This window comes from Scleropages formosus, chromosome 1 (assembly GCF_900964775.1).
Source record: "Scleropages formosus chromosome 1, fSclFor1.1, whole genome shotgun sequence".
NCBI classification, from domain to species: Eukaryota; Metazoa; Chordata; class Actinopteri; order Osteoglossiformes; family Osteoglossidae; genus Scleropages; species Scleropages formosus.
In genome coordinates this window covers 51830840-51847346 of record NC_041806.1, presented here as the reverse complement: position 1 = coordinate 51847346, position 16507 = coordinate 51830840, and the positions used below count along the sequence as shown (strand labels likewise).

At 43.5% G+C, this 16507-nt stretch overlaps 2 protein-coding genes across 6 annotated transcripts in view; both read right to left on the bottom strand.

Moving 5' to 3' along the window:
- The window catches only part of fgfrl1a (fibroblast growth factor receptor like 1a), an 84005-nt gene extending 79857 nt beyond the window's left edge, over window positions 1-4148 (bottom strand). For both annotated transcript variants that reach the window (XM_029258695.1, XM_029258696.1), the window contains exons 1-2: window positions 3699-4148; window positions 2483-2577 (exon numbers count right to left, since the gene is read on the bottom strand). In XM_029258695.1, coding sequence (XP_029114528.1) covers window positions 2483-2546 — 64 coding nt within the window. In that variant the 5' untranslated portion in view covers window positions 2547-2577; window positions 3699-4148. The remainder of the gene's footprint in view (window positions 1-2482; window positions 2578-3698) is intronic.
- Window positions 4149-8453: 4305 nt separating this feature from the next.
- Window positions 8454-16026, bottom strand: rnf4 (ring finger protein 4). 4 transcript variants are annotated; one of them, XM_018728842.2, is made up of 9 exons: window positions 16000-16026; window positions 15301-15503; window positions 14428-14515; window positions 11683-11821; window positions 11364-11440; window positions 10931-10943; window positions 10678-10789; window positions 10465-10516; window positions 8454-9332 (listed from the first exon to the last, which is right to left on the bottom strand). In XM_018728842.2, the coding sequence occupies exons 3-9, from the start codon at window positions 14434-14436 to the stop codon at window positions 9183-9185; spliced, it is 552 nt and encodes a 183-aa protein (XP_018584358.1). In that variant the 5' UTR covers window positions 14437-14515; window positions 15301-15503; window positions 16000-16026; the 3' UTR covers window positions 8454-9182. The 4 variants fall into 4 exon arrangements, with proteins under 4 accessions (XP_018584358.1, XP_018584367.1, XP_018584375.1 ...); XM_018728851.2 differs by having other exon boundaries at window positions 15301-15425; window positions 16000-16017; XM_018728859.2 differs by lacking the exon at window positions 16000-16026 and having other exon boundaries at window positions 11689-11821; window positions 15301-15647.
- Window positions 16027-16507: the final 481 nt, after the last annotated feature.

Below are 16507 nucleotides of genomic sequence, written 5' to 3'. Positions count from 1 at the left end.
AAGAGGAAGGTGGCAGCTTTAACCACTACGTCACCTGCTGTCAATTCATCATCCTTCACATCACAAAGCCATTAACCCTAACCCTCGTGGTAAATTCAGTGTGAAACGTTTGTAAATCATGCAATTATAATGATCTTTTTAAGCACAGAACACACATTTTTATTTTTTTTTAAATGCCAAGTGCTTCAAAATAGCATCAGCAGTTGAGCTGTGAGGTTCGGCGCTACGGAAAGAGTGTAAACGAGGTATTTGGGGTGAGAAAAGGAGCACAAAACGCAGTACGCTGGCTTCTCGTATTACGAACGGCAGAGTTAGGAATTTTCGAAGATACGAATGCTCGCCTCCTTACTTATTTCTAATTTACATTTTACCCGTTTTCTAACACTAGTGTTGGAAGCGGAGCGAAGACGACGAGCTGACGGATGCTGGTACAAAGCGCCCACAACAGAGTGTGGGGAGGGGAGGGGGGGTCACTGTAATTCAACTCACTTCCACAGTGTTTACACCTTGTGCCCCGTGCTCATGAGCCTCCGTGGTCGAGGCTGCACACGTTAACGGGATGAATCTGGTAACAAACACGACTGAACACGAGTTTGGCGAGTGAGACGACACTTTTAGTCCCAGTGACCTGAGCTTCGGATTCAACGTAGCTCCAAGTTCATAAAAACTAAATCACAAAGTATTTTTCAAATTATTTTAACTGTACCTGAGATTTTTACACACCCCAACCAGCGAGTAAGTCATGGGGTATTATACAATATGAGTAGCTGATAGCGTAGTGCTTAGAGTGGCTGCCTTTAGACCCAAAGGTCGTAGGTTCAAATCCCACCTCCAGCTATAGTACCCTTGATAAACATACATACTCTGAACTGCTCCAGTATAATTACCCAAACTCAGCTGTATAAACAGGTAAATAGTTGTAAGTAACTCGATATTGTAAATTGCTTTGGAGAAGAGCATCTGCTAAATGAATAAATGTAACTATATATTGTCAGCATTATAAAACTTTTATCGATTGTGACTTTGGAGTTACAAACTTCCAGTCTGCCTTCCGAATTTAAGCCGGGCACCCTGCCATACGTGTGCCCAACAATATGACCTTCCTTCTTCCCTCGCTCGCTTCGAGTTCTCGGCAGCACATCTGTGGCACCGAACAAAAAAGAAAAAAACAAACATAACGGAGAATTTAATCAAATTAAGGTTTTCCATTCCGTGTACTTTTGCTTAAGCTGCTCCGCGGAGGGCTCTCAATGCGCCATTGTTAAAGCCTTGCAGATGCAATGTGCTCGCGCCCCTCCGCCACCCCCCCAGCTCAACCTCACACGCAGTCCAGCCCCAATGTCCAGCCCCACCCCCACACGCCGTGGAGACAGATGCACACCATAAAGCAAGAGGGCAGCAAGAACCACTAACACCTACTAACTGCCTTCGCACTGCAGGGCCCTCTCTTTTCAACACACTGTTACATTTTCCACTCTTTTTCTGCAATATTTCATTTTAATAGAAAGAAATAAGTAAAACGTCAACTCCAGTTTTCCCCACTGTTAAAGATGAAATTTCCACGCGGACAATATTTAATTTCCGGTATTTAAATTTAGCATTCGGAAGCGCCATCCAGTTTCCTGCAGTTTTCTCCATTATTTTCTAGTGGTACACAGCAGCAGGGAGGTTGCGGGTCCGAGTCTCTGAAGTTCCCCCCTCGTGTAAAGTACTCAACCCAGTTTATTCCAAAGGCAGACAAAAGGATAAACTCGTAAAGCTGCATTTGGATGATGATAACGGAGGCAAACGCACAGGGCCGTGCGCTTCGGCGCCACATTATTGCACAGATTACGCTGAACGCCACCAGCGAAAAGCCGCAGCTGAAGTCGAAAACCATCATTTCAAGTGGGCCTCTGTGGTTATCGCTTATAGAGAGCGGGACAAAACTGACACTCAAATATAGTAGAGAAACACGGGAATAGAGGATAGCCTTTTGGCCAGGAAGTAGAGCGGAACATCCACACAGGGGGGCATGGAAGCTACCGGGGGGCTGTTTGTGTGTTTATGCTGCTCGGCAGGGAACCTGATGGGCTTGTTTGTTTAGCCTTGCTGTGGGGAATGTGTGATGCCGGCACTCAGAGCACAACAACGCGCAGTTAAGGGCCGGGGGGGTAATGGAGTAATCCAGGAACGGCACTCTTTGGCTCACCAGGTTCGGCGGTTTGTTTTGCTTTTAAGGTCGATTTTCCAAACCCCACCCCCCCCACTTGTCAGCACCAAGAGCTGGAAGCTACCTGAGAATCTTGACAGATCAACACAAAGCCCCCTGGACTCAAAGAAGAGCTCTGACCCCAAAAAAGGTCTTACTTTTGTCCGAAACGCAAGCAGCGTCAAGGGAAAAACGGCTGACAACATGTGGAAAACACCAGTAGGGCGTTTGGTCATGACATACGGTATAAAATCAGGTCTGGTAGTGGAGAAGGTGCAGCACATTACTCACCTCTGGCACAGTCCACCAACAGAATAATCTCGAAAAAGAAGAGAACAATCTGGAAAAGTCTCATGTTAACAGCTGAAGGCCTGCAGTTTTCAACTCTGGAGCAAAAGAAAAAAAAGATAAAAAAAAGTTTCAGTGATCACAGCAAAACGGGGAAAATCTCCTAAAAGCTGCAGAAATTTCAGCACAGAAAAATACCTTTAGCACTAAAATTAAAACTCAGCACAACATATATTCTGATTTATTAACACACATTTGAAGCAGGAAAAAAACTGGGAGGAAAGTACACTTCATAGAAAAAAAAAAAAGTAAAACATATTAAGTGAGCATCAGATATGCAACCAGAACAAAGTTACAATGATAAAGGTAAAGAAAGGTTTTACTCCCCCGACAGTGTTGTAAATAAATAAGTTTTATATGGAGCCACGTGAAGAAAGGAAGATGCTGTTATGTGTTCATTACTCAAGTACAGGTAACACCACACGCTCAGGTGTAACTGCACACACAACCAGACACAGACAGTGGCCTCACTTTGACACTTTAAATCCAGCTGCAAATTTCCCAGAATTTAACTTTATAACAAACTTTAAAGATATAACAGCAAACCTATATCATTTTTAAATATAATGGAAAAAGGTACTAACTGTAGAAATTTCACTAGGTACACCATCGCACCAGTACTTCTGGGTCCACGAGTGTCAGTGAAAGAGCAGAAGTTTTCTCCTCTAAGTTTTTGGGCTCATCGCTGTTCACTGGTACAATACAGTACGATACTATAGTGCAGTACTACACTGCGATAGAGTACAGTACACTACTATTTGCACTTTGTTTTACCGCGTACAAATTATATGAAACGCCCTGAAATTCCCTTCAAATAAATCCCGTTACAAGGTAAAACACCAGGGTAAACCTACTAAGGCACATTGACATGATTCGCGCTGAGAACGGAACGTTATCATCAGCCGCCGTTATTCACACGGATACAAAGTAACCGCTTTTCCCTCTGATCAGTGATTGCGCGCAGGTCGACGAGCGCTGATACGGAGAGAGGCGCGCGCGCGGACGGCTCGTGGCACAGCGCCGCGGTCGTTCATACCGCCGTGAAGCACCGCTGGACCGCAGCTGCTCGCGCGCCGCCCCGCGTTTCCCCGTTTCCCACTTTAACGCGCCGCGCTTTCCGTCGCACCGCACGTCGTGAGGCGGTTTCCTCCTTGTTCACCTGTAATTTACTGGCGCTTCTCCGAAAGGGACGCATCGTCGGCGGGGTTCGTTCACGCGGTGAGAGGCGCTCCGGTGTCCGGTCCCCGGTGTCCGCTGCGCCGCTCCATGCGTCTCCGGCAGCCGCAGCGGCTCCTGCACTCGGACCCCAGGCAGCACCGAGCACCGAGCGACACTTGACAGACAGAGACCGCCGTCGCCGCCGCCGTCGCCCTCCTCGCGGACTCCGTTAGAAGCGCGGATCCGCCGTGAAGCAGTAATCCGACCGGACGAAGCTCTTCCCCGAGGCGGGATTTTACACTCCGAACCGCTGGCAGGGAAAAACAAACAAAAACAAAAACAAAAAAAGAAAACACCGGATGCGGCCAAACTCCTTCCAAAAGTGATTTCTGTAAACAAATCGATGTTAAAGCTCGCGCGGACCGGAACGGCGCGGGTTTCGGACCCAGCAGTACTGAGGCAAGACGGAGATGAGTGTGGCTCCGCCCCCCTCGGAACTTCTGACCAATGGGAAGGGAGGGTTGAGCGAATCACGGGATTTAACTCGTTCGGATTATTCGGCAGAGTCGGGAGGTTTGGAGCCTCGAACGCTTAGCTTTTACGTGCGCGCGCGCCACTCGGGCTTCACAAGCGCGTTGAACAGGTTTCCTTTCATAACTTTTCCTCAACCATTCAAGTTATTTCAGTTTATTCCCATTCATATTTCCAGTATATTGCAGACGCTCTTGTGAAATAGAAGCGCAAACCCGACGGAATGACCAACAATGTGCACTTATGAGTAATAATTTAATGGGCTTCCAGGAGAGCAAATGATTAGGGCAGCTGCAGGTGGGGCCCCTGCCACACGGGTGTGTTTCATATACAGTATTTATCCGTATTTCCCACATAAAAAAAAAAGGAGGATAAGAATCGGAGGCCGAGCCGGTAACATCATGAACTCTGCTCAAATAAAGCTGGGCGATGAACTCCAGTAAACTAGTGTGTGTCTCTGTCTTTTCACTACAAACGGCTGAAAAGTCAAAAGTCCTCAGTAGGATCTTCGCGGACATGAGTTCGGAAAAATCATCCGAACTTCCCGCACTGAGGGAGAAACTCGCGCTTTTTCTGCTCCTCTTACTTGTCATTAATATTGAATTCGGCCAAATTAAGTCCCAGATTGATTGACGGACAGCGGTATGGAAACTGGTTTCAAAGCTTTCAGACGATATTCAAACGCACAAGCGCAAAACCGAGACGGGAGCGCGTGCGCTGTGCCACGTGCGTCGTGCCACGTGCGTCACTCTATCGAAGCCCTTACCCTTTACACATCCATGGTGCCACATGGTCAGGTGTGGTGGGACTGCGTGAGAGAGGGAAGCCAAAGGGGGTCGAAGCCCACTTTTCGTACAGCCAGGGAGCTGTTACGGTACAGCGCGGTACAGCACGGTAAAATGTATTCATATATAGCGCTCTGCTCTATTTTCTCCACTCGCTTTTTAGAAGCTTACAGACAAAAGCAGATGACAAATAATAAAACGTGTGTTTAGAAGAGTTGTTATATCTTAACGTAAAAATCAAACAGTTAAGTAAATACTTTAAATACATTAAAAACAGAGAAATCAAACGACACTTTTACGTCATTCTTCCTCAAGATATAAGTAAGAAAACGTTTTGATATTAAACGTCTAATCAGAGTTCAGACGAAGGGGACCCACTCACTGCAGGTATTTTACTCTGCTTTACCCCAAAGCTGCGCTCAGACTGTCAGTGATAAAGTACAATAAACTATATCCTGCGGGGTATATATTCAAATAAAATATCAGATATAACGTTCATATCCGACAGAAATGGGCATTGACCAGAGCAAAGTGGACAAAAAGTCAGTTTGTTGCTATTGAAGTTCGTTTAAAAAAAAGTAACATTTAAAATCTTAGCGATTCTTTATTGCCTTTTGCTGTTTTGAATACATTATATTATAAATGAAATAAAATGTTTCTTTTTTTATAATTCACATTGCGCAGGTTTTCTGTTGCGGCATCCGAAATATCTTTATATTTTAAAGTGTTTTTTTATGGATTCTTGACGTCGCTTAGATTGATTTAACTGAAAATGTAAAAATAAAAAAATCTCACGAAATTTAACTGCATACTGTGCCACCCAGCTTCATTTACTCACCGATAAAATTTATTTCATTAATCGGTTTGGGATCCAATTTTGCTAATCAGTCAATGAAAACCATTACGTAAAATTGCGAAAGTTAATTTTCACACAGTTCGCGCTGGATTTGTAATTATTATTATATAAGAGAGCATTTCAGCTGATTTTTCTCACGAAAGGTGCTGAACATGTGTATGGAACAGTTAAGTCTATAATTTTTTTTTCATAGAAAACAGTAAGTCTACAGCGGACAGTATTTCACCGTCTGTGAAGTTACTGGAAACGATCCTCACTGCTTATTTGCTGCTTCTAAGAATTGATGCCCTCAATTATTATCTAAATATTTCACTATGATCCTCAGTATAGGGGGTACACTTATTTTATATAACAAAATATGAGTTATTAAATGTGTAGGAGTATATCTAAATGGGATAAAACAGACAATTAATAAATGGCCATCTTTTGTTCGTACGATGACATTATCACTTCAAAGCAGTTTGCAATGGACACTATTTAAATTGAGGCGCAATATTAGGCAATATTAGCCGTAACATGTTGGCCTGCAGTGCCATCTGGTGGCCAAAGCGATTTAGTGCCATTTTTGCAGCTTTCAAATAGACTTTAAGACAAGTAAATGATCTCGTTTCCATATGAGATTTAACACGGGTGCAGTCACGTCTTACGCATATTTGACTAACGCGGCCTCAGCTTCAGAAGGATGACCTCCGATTATAAAAATACATTTTCAAAAATGTTAATTTCCAGCTTTTCACTTGAATGTAACGAGGTACCAGTTTTTTTTTAAATAATCTAAAAAATAGCAGGACGCGCATTTCTATGCATGGGCAACATTTCTTACAACACCTCTCCTCAGCTGACACCTAGTGAGCTGTATTAAATGCCCCCCCCCCACGTCGCGTGACTCAACATCCCTACACTTTAAGTGTTTATTCAAAATCTAAAATAACAGCCTCTAGATTACAGCAGTTTCCCCAACTCTATCACCTATTCCAATTCATCCCATAATAAACAGGTACATCGTTCACCGGTGTTCACCCATCGAAATCTTATTGATCTCTGCCTTCAAAGCGCCATTGATACTGTAACTTTAAACTGTAAAAGTGAGTTTTGCTGCCATCTAACGTCAGCAAGTGGAAACGCACGGAAAGTGATACAATGTAACTGGAAAAGGGCAATAATTTATTGCAACTTTTATCTACATGCGCAACACTAAACTGGTGTCACTGCAAAGGAAAACTGACTGAAAGCACGTTATGGTAACAGCAATATTTTCATAGTAATGGTGACTTGATCAGCTACACAGCAAGTTAAATCTGAAAAATTTAATAGTGATGACGGAACTGTACGTTTCTCATGTTCAAAGTAATGATGCTAAAAGCAACTGTAAAATGTATAATTTGTCCAAAAATTTACTAAAGTACAAGTCATGGAGTAAATGTACCTTGTTGTGACAACCTTCTGCAGAATACGCCATTTTTTTAAATCTCATTTCTTTCAAATCGTTTGCTCCAATTCGCAAATCATTAAACATCGTATGAGCAACGAAGCTCCCAGTTTATACTTACCAACAAACCCCTTATTCAGCAAATGGGCAGTGAGCAGCAGCACATCTCTGTGCATCGTAACGTTTCAGAGACACTGGAAATTATCGGAAGCCTGGCTGACAGGAAGTGCTGAAGATGCTCGAAGGGTGGCAGAAGCTAGTTGGCCATGTGGAATTCTGAAGGTAGTCAAAGAGTTTAAAATGTGACCAAAACCAACATGCGAGGATTGTCACCAGTTATACCTTGCTACGCAAAAGATGAAACACAAATGTAGCACAACACACACGTGGCTCTGGTGACCACAAGGCCACCAAGGAGGGCGAAGGACTAATTTTCTCTCACCAAGGTTGTCACACTTACATAGCAGAAACATATATGGCAGTGATACAATAGAGTACAAATTAGAACATAAAACATTCCATTAATGTTAGCATACATTTTTTATCAAAATGAAACATTACACTGTAATTTTGAATCATGGTACAGAACATTTTTCCCAGCCTTGATAACGTAAGCATATGCTAAGGCAGTTCACCCCATTGCATAAACTTACCTTCAGTGGGTAATTTTACCTTATGCTTTGTGTGTGAATAAAACATTCAGTGGAATTTTATACCGACAGTTTTTGTTAATGGTCAAGTTAAAAATGGCAGGTTACAGGGTTTCGACCTGCTTAAAACGAGAATGACCTTTCAACTTCAATTACATCGAGTACCACCAAATACTGTAGTAATTTTTCCATCTTTATACGATTCAGTGATAATTCAGCAAATCATTATATTGTGTCAACTAGAATTAAATGCTGTCAACTAACTTCCTCTCACTAACTACTGATAACCACTTTTCCCAAGTCAAGATCACAGCAGTCAAGTGCTCATAGCACAAGTAACCAGTGCACCTACATTGAGAACCTGAGGTTGAAACTTTCAAGAGTCGTATCTCCTGCAGTTTTACACCACAGCAAAAGAAGGAATGCAACTTCATCATGTACTCCCATCTTCAGCACGTCCTCAAACCTATTTACTCCGGTAACAAAAGGACCAGCACGCAGCCACTGTAGCCAAAGGCAGGATTTATGATCAGACATCCAACAAACCGACAGATGAGTCCAAGGGGATCAGAAGTAGTGTGTCATTAAATGAAGACTGAATGTCCATTGCATATTGTGTTCCTCTGAGGCACGAAAGATGCTCAGACATATTATGAATTCACTCACAACAAACCCCTTGGACTGAAAACAAAAAAAAAAAAAAAAAAAAAAAATTTTTTTTACACAATTCTTGGTACTTAAATTAGTCTTAACCATTATGTACAAAATGAACACACTTATTTACAATGCTAAGTCTATCATGCCAGCAGCGCAGCGCAGCCCACCCACCAGAGGATGCCGTGCCACACGCCACCGGGACTCAGCTTCAGTACAATCCTCAATCGGCAGCCTCCAGCGTGTCTTCCTGAGCAGTGGGGACAAACTGACAGGTTCTGGTGACAAACCTAAACAACCTGTGTACAATGTGTTGAGAGAAATATTCAGCGTGACTAGACGCGGCACGTAGTTAACGCACTGCAGAGGCCAAATCGTAGTGGGAAAATTGGAGGGAGGTTATGGCTCCTGGGGGGGGGCAGATGACCCTTTGGGACACGGTCCGAGAGGCGCTGGCCACTCAGAGAGATCACGTCTCCAGGGAGAAGATGAGAGCAGAGACTACGGAGACCATGGCTGTGGTATTCCTTTGTGCACTGCGAGGCAGCATCCTTCCCTGGGCTGCCGGTGAAGCTGCAGTTCAGATGTATATGGGGTGGTACTGCTTATGCGTCAGCCTCTTCCGGCAGGTGGGGCAGGTGTGACTCTCAGACAAGGAGTCCCGCAGGCACTGGCTGCAGAAAAGGTGGCCGCACTTGGTGGAGACCACCAGCCTCCCACTGTCGACGATCTACAACAAAGAGGACAGCGCTCAGCACTCCGTGCTCGTCGCCAAACACATCGTTCAATTAAAAACATGGTGTGAGATATGTTTGGTCTGCACAGCTACAGGTGGTCCTCAGCTTACGGAGTCCCATTCCAAAGAGCGCATCCTATGTAAGTTGCTAATCCCCTTATTAGCATATTATATGAATGATAAGGACACACAGTGCTGCTTTAAAGTATGTGAAACCTTGTGTTCCTTAGTTTTATCACAAAACAGTTATTTAAAGCGATGCAGTCATGATCATGTGTTGTAATGGGTGTGCAATGACCATTTCATATGTTACTATGGAGGAAATCGTGCATGTAGTAGAAACACACAATTAGTGCAGGTGAACCCAAGTTACACTGGTTAAACCAAGTAGGTAAGTAGAATGAGTGGTGTAAATCACAGTTATTCATAAGTTTAAAATTTACTTAGTTTCTGGAAGTTCACTTTAATATTTTATACAATGGCCATCCCTGCAAGGTTCACATACTTTCAAACAGCACTGTATAAATAATTAACATGCATAACTGCTATGTTGTACTATACAGTTTTGTTATATTTTTCACTTGTTTAACAAATTATCCATGTTAAAATATTAATACTCTACCATATTTATATTATGCTGTATTACAATTATATTTTCATTCAGTATGATTCCCATCACTTTCAATTCTATATTGGTTTTCTTTCATTTTCCATTTCTGCACCACCAGAACACTTACATTTTTCCTCGTTAGTCATTGTTTTTAAAAAATAAAAAAACGAATTACAAATAAAATGTTCTGTAAATAAAGGGTTTCTGAAAACAGTACACAGTCGCTAACACTGACTGAGTCAAGCAGAACTATGGCTGTGTTGGGGCAGCGCACACGGAGGGGTCGGAGTTTACACAACGTGACCAAACGTCAGGACTTGACGATAACACTGATGAGACGACTATCACAAGTCCCGGTCATCCTTATTCACGTCTTAAGTCGAGGACCACCTGTACACCGGCTGATGCATGACAAATCTGTGCAATGCTGTCACAGAGAAGTAAAAAGGAATGGGGGCACATCTCCCTGTGTGTGCAAAAGCGCTTGGAGACCCTACTGCTGTGAACGGCTCTCACCTCCCCATAGCTGTCCAGGCAAATGGGGCAACTGATGGTTCCTGGGGTGGACCTAGAGATTTCAAACCATATTTAATAATTCAGCTGAATGAATGCTCTGCATGAACAGCTAGGTGAGGAATAGTCTTTACAGAAATTCAGCAGCCATTAGATGATGAAGGGGTATGTTACATTTAGGCACATTTACCTCCTCACCTTTGTTGGGATACACACCTGGCTGTGCTGTTCGCTTCCAGGGCAGAGAGGAACACTGCTCTGCTGCGGAGAGTCGCTTCTTCCTCTTCATCGCTGCTCAGCACGTAGCTCTCACTGCCTGCTCCACGGACTGATGGACAAGCACACAGGGTACACTGGCCGAGTCAGCTGGGGGGGCTTTGTGCGCACAATATACATCAGTATGTCTGCTGTGTGTTGTGGGTGTGTCGCACGATCATGATGTGTGACTGGGGATTAGAAAGGAACTTACTTTCATCAACAACCTGAGTCGCAGGCCGCAATCACAGACAAAAAAAAAAATGGTCGAAATGCATAGGACAAAAAAAAAAAAAAGCACATCACCAGAGTGAGAATTCAATTCAGCAATTTGCATTTCATTTCAGCATTACTGAATAAATTCACTCATCTAATTCTGCAAGAGATAACCATATTCCTGCATTAATGTCACATCACATTTTACCATTTTAAGTCCTCAGACAAATGAATATACGATTACATCACATCAGCCACACATAATTAGGTTTAACAGAATCAGATAACCAAACACTTGAAAATTTTTTTCTGAAAACACACGACTCTTACAAGGTCCAATAACACTTAAGATTGGGTTGTTACAGTTTAAGGAGACCTCTTGAACTTTACGGCAAGATGCAACCGGCGAGTACAGAACGCAATACACTCACCACTACAGAGTCATTGTTGGTCAGGTCTACCACAGGAGGTTCTGCAGCCTCACAGGTCAGATCCACAACATCCTCACCTGTCCAAAAAGTAAGCCATGGGGACCCAAATCTTCAAGAAAGCTAATCCCAAAATCCTTCAAGACAGAAGGCTCAAACCAACTGCAGCTTCATTTTAATGGCTGAAAGACTAGTTTAACTGAAAGTCCAAAAGTGACTCCACGTGCAGAACATCCAACAACATTCAAAACCATACCCACTCTGTTGAGTTCACGTCATTCTGAACTGAATGGTGGTGGTCCAAGAGTTATCATCTACTCACACTCACGTCTGTTGTTCTCTTGAAGCCCACTGGGCTCAGCAGCAGCAGCAGCAGCCTGGGACGGTGTGGTGGTGCCTCTTCTCCTTTTGGTGAGGCGCCTTAAGGTGGAAGTGTTTCCAGTACGCCTCTTTCTTGGGACCTAGCACAAATTGGGGTGGGGGGTCCCTACTCATCACCAGCAAGAAACCATATTTTCCAGCAGCAGAACATATGAGCTTCATAAGAAATGACACTAAACAAAAAAGACTGAGCTGAGCACTGATAAAAGAAGTACATTGGGATTATACATTTTTGTATAGCCTACAGTAATATGCACTCAAACCGGAGTGAAAGATTTAATTAATTCAACTCAGTTCCGCAGTGGTTACACCTTGTGTCAAGTGCCCATATCAGTGATCAACAAGATGACAGACCATGTTGCACATGTCCATAGGATGAATCGGTCAAGTTAACATTGCATAGGAGTTTGTGGAGATGAGGTACACCAATTCCTAACACATTTAACCTGTGACGTCAAGGAGAGGGGTCACTTCATGACAGAACACAGCATCAACCTGAGCATTCACACCTCAGCACTCAATCTTCTCCTGTTGTCAGTACACTGAGAGAACAGTCAAAAGTAGAACAAGTTTAATCATTTCAACTATCTATAGACCGGGTGTACCAATGCTGTTTCATTACACTTCCATGTGTGCAAACACCACATCTCTTTCATTCGTCAACAAGGTGTATGGTGCGAGGAAGAAAAACAATATTGTAGCATCCACAAATGATTCATTACTCCACAGAGATATTTTCACTCATTTGGCTTTCCTTAACATATCAAAGCACATAAAACATTTTATAGTTCTGCACATGAATATCAAGTTATAATTTTGATGCAAGTGTTTTATTACCTCTTCAAAGACTGGGCATCTTCAAAAAAAAAACAAACAAAAAAAAAAAAATTAGTTGCAGCGGTTTAAGACCAAATGAAATCACACAACCAACTCAACACTGTCTCAGTAGCTCAGCTGACATTTCATTCCCACCAAGTGGTACATAGCAGGGTCAAGGGCTCCAGGTTTGGGGTTCTAGTCTGCTCTTTGACTGGGGACATAGGAATCTGAACATTACATTTACATGTATTTATTTATTTAGCATGATACCCAGCTCTTCTTCTCCTTTCCACCTGGAGCATCAGACAATTTCCACATGACACACACTGCTGCCTGCCTGTTGGACATTTCTGCATAGATGTCTGATCACCACCTCCAACTCGACCTCTCCAAAACAGAGATTCTTCACCTCCCAGCTGGCCTGTCCTCCTCTCACAATCTATCGATCAAACTGGACAACTCACTCATTTTGTCTACCTCCTCGGCTAAGAGTCTGAGAGTGACGATTGACTCAAGCGTGTCCTTCTCTCAGCACATTCAAGCCACAACCCAGTCCTGCAGATACATCCCGCATAATATCTGTAGGATCCATCCTTACCTCACAACTGACTCTGCCCAACTACTTGTCCAGGCCATGGTGACATCTCATCTGGACTACTGCAACTCTCTCCTGTGTGGCCTTTCTGCTACTGCAGTCAATCCTCTGCAGCTGATACAGAATGCTGCTACTGCTGCACGAGTTGTGTTTGATTTGTCAAAGCGTTCCCATGTATCTCCTGTACTCATTTCTCTGCACTGGCTTCCTATAACTGCCCAAATCAAATTCAAGACCCTTGTTACTGTCTACAAATGCATCAAGAGAACTGCTCCCAGCTATTTACAAGACTTGATCAACCGCTACACCCCAACCAGATCCCTTCGCTCCTCTACTTCCGCTTGCTTGGTGGTCCTGCGCACGAAAAGTAAAGTGCGGACGTTCTCGGTTCTGGCTCCGTTGTGGTGGAATGACGACCCCCCCCACTCAGAACTGCAGAAACTCTGTCTACATTCAAGACGGGTCTAAAAATTCACCTTTCCCAGACTTACTTTGCCCAAGATCTCTCAAGCTCATGTATGGTGTAAATGTTCATGCACCATAAGTTTACGATCGTACCCAGACAAGCCTTTACACAGCCGCTACTCCTACATTGTATGTAAATGTTTTTGTATCTCATATATACGTATCTAAAAAAAAATTGAAGGAAGGTTATCAGAATTCATCTATCCTGCGTTTCGTGCACCTACTCGAGCAATGAACATCGGTGCATCAAGTGGAAAGTAACAAACTAGGTTAACTTGAGAATCACATGTCTGCAGCCATGTCTCTTTCTCTTAATGTAATGCACAAATTGATTTTTGCTGTGATGTGCGTCGCTTCGAAGAAAAGTGTGTTCTGAACAAAATGTACGTGAATGTAAATATAGTAGACACTTTTCTCCAAAGCAGCTTCCAATGAACTCTTATGTAGTGTTATTAGCCCACACACCTTTTTCACCGCGGTGACTTACGCTGCTAGATACACTACTTACAACGGGTCACTCATTCATACATCAGTGGAACACACACACACACACACACACACTCTGTCACTCACACACTATGGGTGAACCTGAACAGCATCTCTTTGGACTGTGGGAGGAAACCAGAGCACTCGGAGGAAACCTACAGACATGGACAGAAGATGCAAACTCCACATAGACCGAATGGGGAATCGAGCCCATGTCCTCCCGCACCACCCACGCGCTGTGAGACAGCAGCGCTACTCGCTGCGCCACCGTGACGCCCACATAAAATATAAAACCCACACCAAGATGCAGAAGCAACTTACTGTGCTCATGTTGTCCGGAGGCCGAGAACTGAGTCACGCACACAGATGTGGAGCGTGACAAAAAGTCTACAACCCCGATTCCTGTGGACTGAGACAGAAGCAGGAAATAAAAAGCACATGAACAGAAGAGATGTCAGGGACTGCATTACTCTGTGGGGGTCAGCTGTCAGCTGTCCTCCTCCAGCAGATCTTGACTTAAATGGGAAAACAAATTTCCTAAATGTCACAGCTTGCAAAAATATACAAGAAATTTGGTGTCATCATGTCTGACTGGCAGCCGCGGGATTCACCGGAACACCATTTTTCGTTTACTCCGAGCAAGCAAATCAATCATATTTTTACGTCGGCGGGGCCGAAAGAAATGGAGTCACAAATCTTACTCTAGTTTTACCGCACTCGCATTTCCGCCTGCTTTCGTGGGCCCCCCTGCAGCGCACGTGACGCGGCCGAGTCACTTGAACGAGGATCGGAATGAAATTTCTGTACGGGATTGAGCCCACAATACGCCGCGTACGTGAGGCGCGAGCGAAATTAATATTAAAGTTCCGCTGCTGCTGCTTCCGTGTCGTAGTCTAGTGAAGCACAACCAGCTTCCCGTGAGAGACGGAAGGCGGCGCCGAGGACTCCGCTTGCTAAGACACCGATATTCTCAAGTACGGAAAAAAAAGGTGTCGGTGCCTCACTCGCTGTGACACTGACTGACTCTGACTGTGTCTGTCTGTCTGTCTGTGCTAACTGAAACTGCCGCGCGCGCGCGCTGCCTGGCAGCCGGCCGACGCAACGGATATACGAAGACAACAACGCGGCAATTACGTGTGGTTTCAAACAAAATAACAAGAACAACATAAACACACCGCTCACGTATGAACATACCTCATGTGAGAGATTTTCCTACGACAACCTCACTCGGGAGTTAGAAGATACTCGCCGCTTCCCGTCCGTCGCGCGGAGCACAGGAAACCGGGCCGCGTTCCTGACTGTACTTCCGCCACAGCCGGCTTTTCAAAATAAGAGCGGCGACACTGTGTCACTACATTAATGCAGCACTAAATATCTACGTTTTTCCTTCTCCGGCACTGGAAGACACACACACACACACAGCTAAGTCGATAAACAGATATTCAAATCATGGAACGCTGTAATCCAAGCAAAGTACGTTTACAAATGTGATTAATACGTTTACGTCATATTTCTAGGTTTTACTTTCACTGCCTACGAAATTCGACGGGAAAAGAATGAAGGTAGCATATATATTTAAAAATGCACCACTTCTTCCCTAGAAACACTAATTCTACAATACGTCCTCATTAAAAGATATATACTACATGTTGTTTATACAAAACGAAACTTATGTTAATACTAATAACACACGTGAATGCCTCGTTAAGAATCGTACGGTACGATGGCATAATTTCAATCCATTTCCAGTTTCAGTAAGATCAGTTTTGCCATTTTACTCCTGTACATTTACATGTGCCTGTAAAAAAAAAAAAAAAAAAAAACGAAAAATGCTTCCTTTCTTTCAGCAATGCAACTGTAACAACGACCAATGAAGAGCAGAACACATATTACCAGTCTCAACAAGTCTCTTTCTTGTTAGACTTTTAATTTTGCTAAAGAAGTCGGAAACCGGAAGAGAATTCCGGAAATCCAAAACCAGAATTCTGATTGGTCCTTCAATTGGTTGTCATTTTTCATTGCGACACTGACGCAAATTTTCTCTTATCGCGGTGTAATTTTGGAATTAGTTTATGTTCTTGGGGTTTTAAGGCCCTTCATGTATAAGATCCGACACAGATATTTCTTTAGCACCGCTTTATTGCGTGGGCGCCGCCATGTTAGTTTTTTTTTTCCACTGCCTAAACTTATTCATAAATGACATGTTTTTCTCGTCAGTATTTAAATAAAGTTTACATTTACAGTTATTCGTTTAGCAGACGCTTACATCTCCGAAAAAAATACAAAAAGTGCATTTACCTGAGCCACCTGAGCCTGTTGGAGCGATTTGGATGCAGACGTGATTCTTCTTGTCTTGAGTACAGTCGTGTCTCTAAATGTATAAGCCAGAGTTACACAAGCT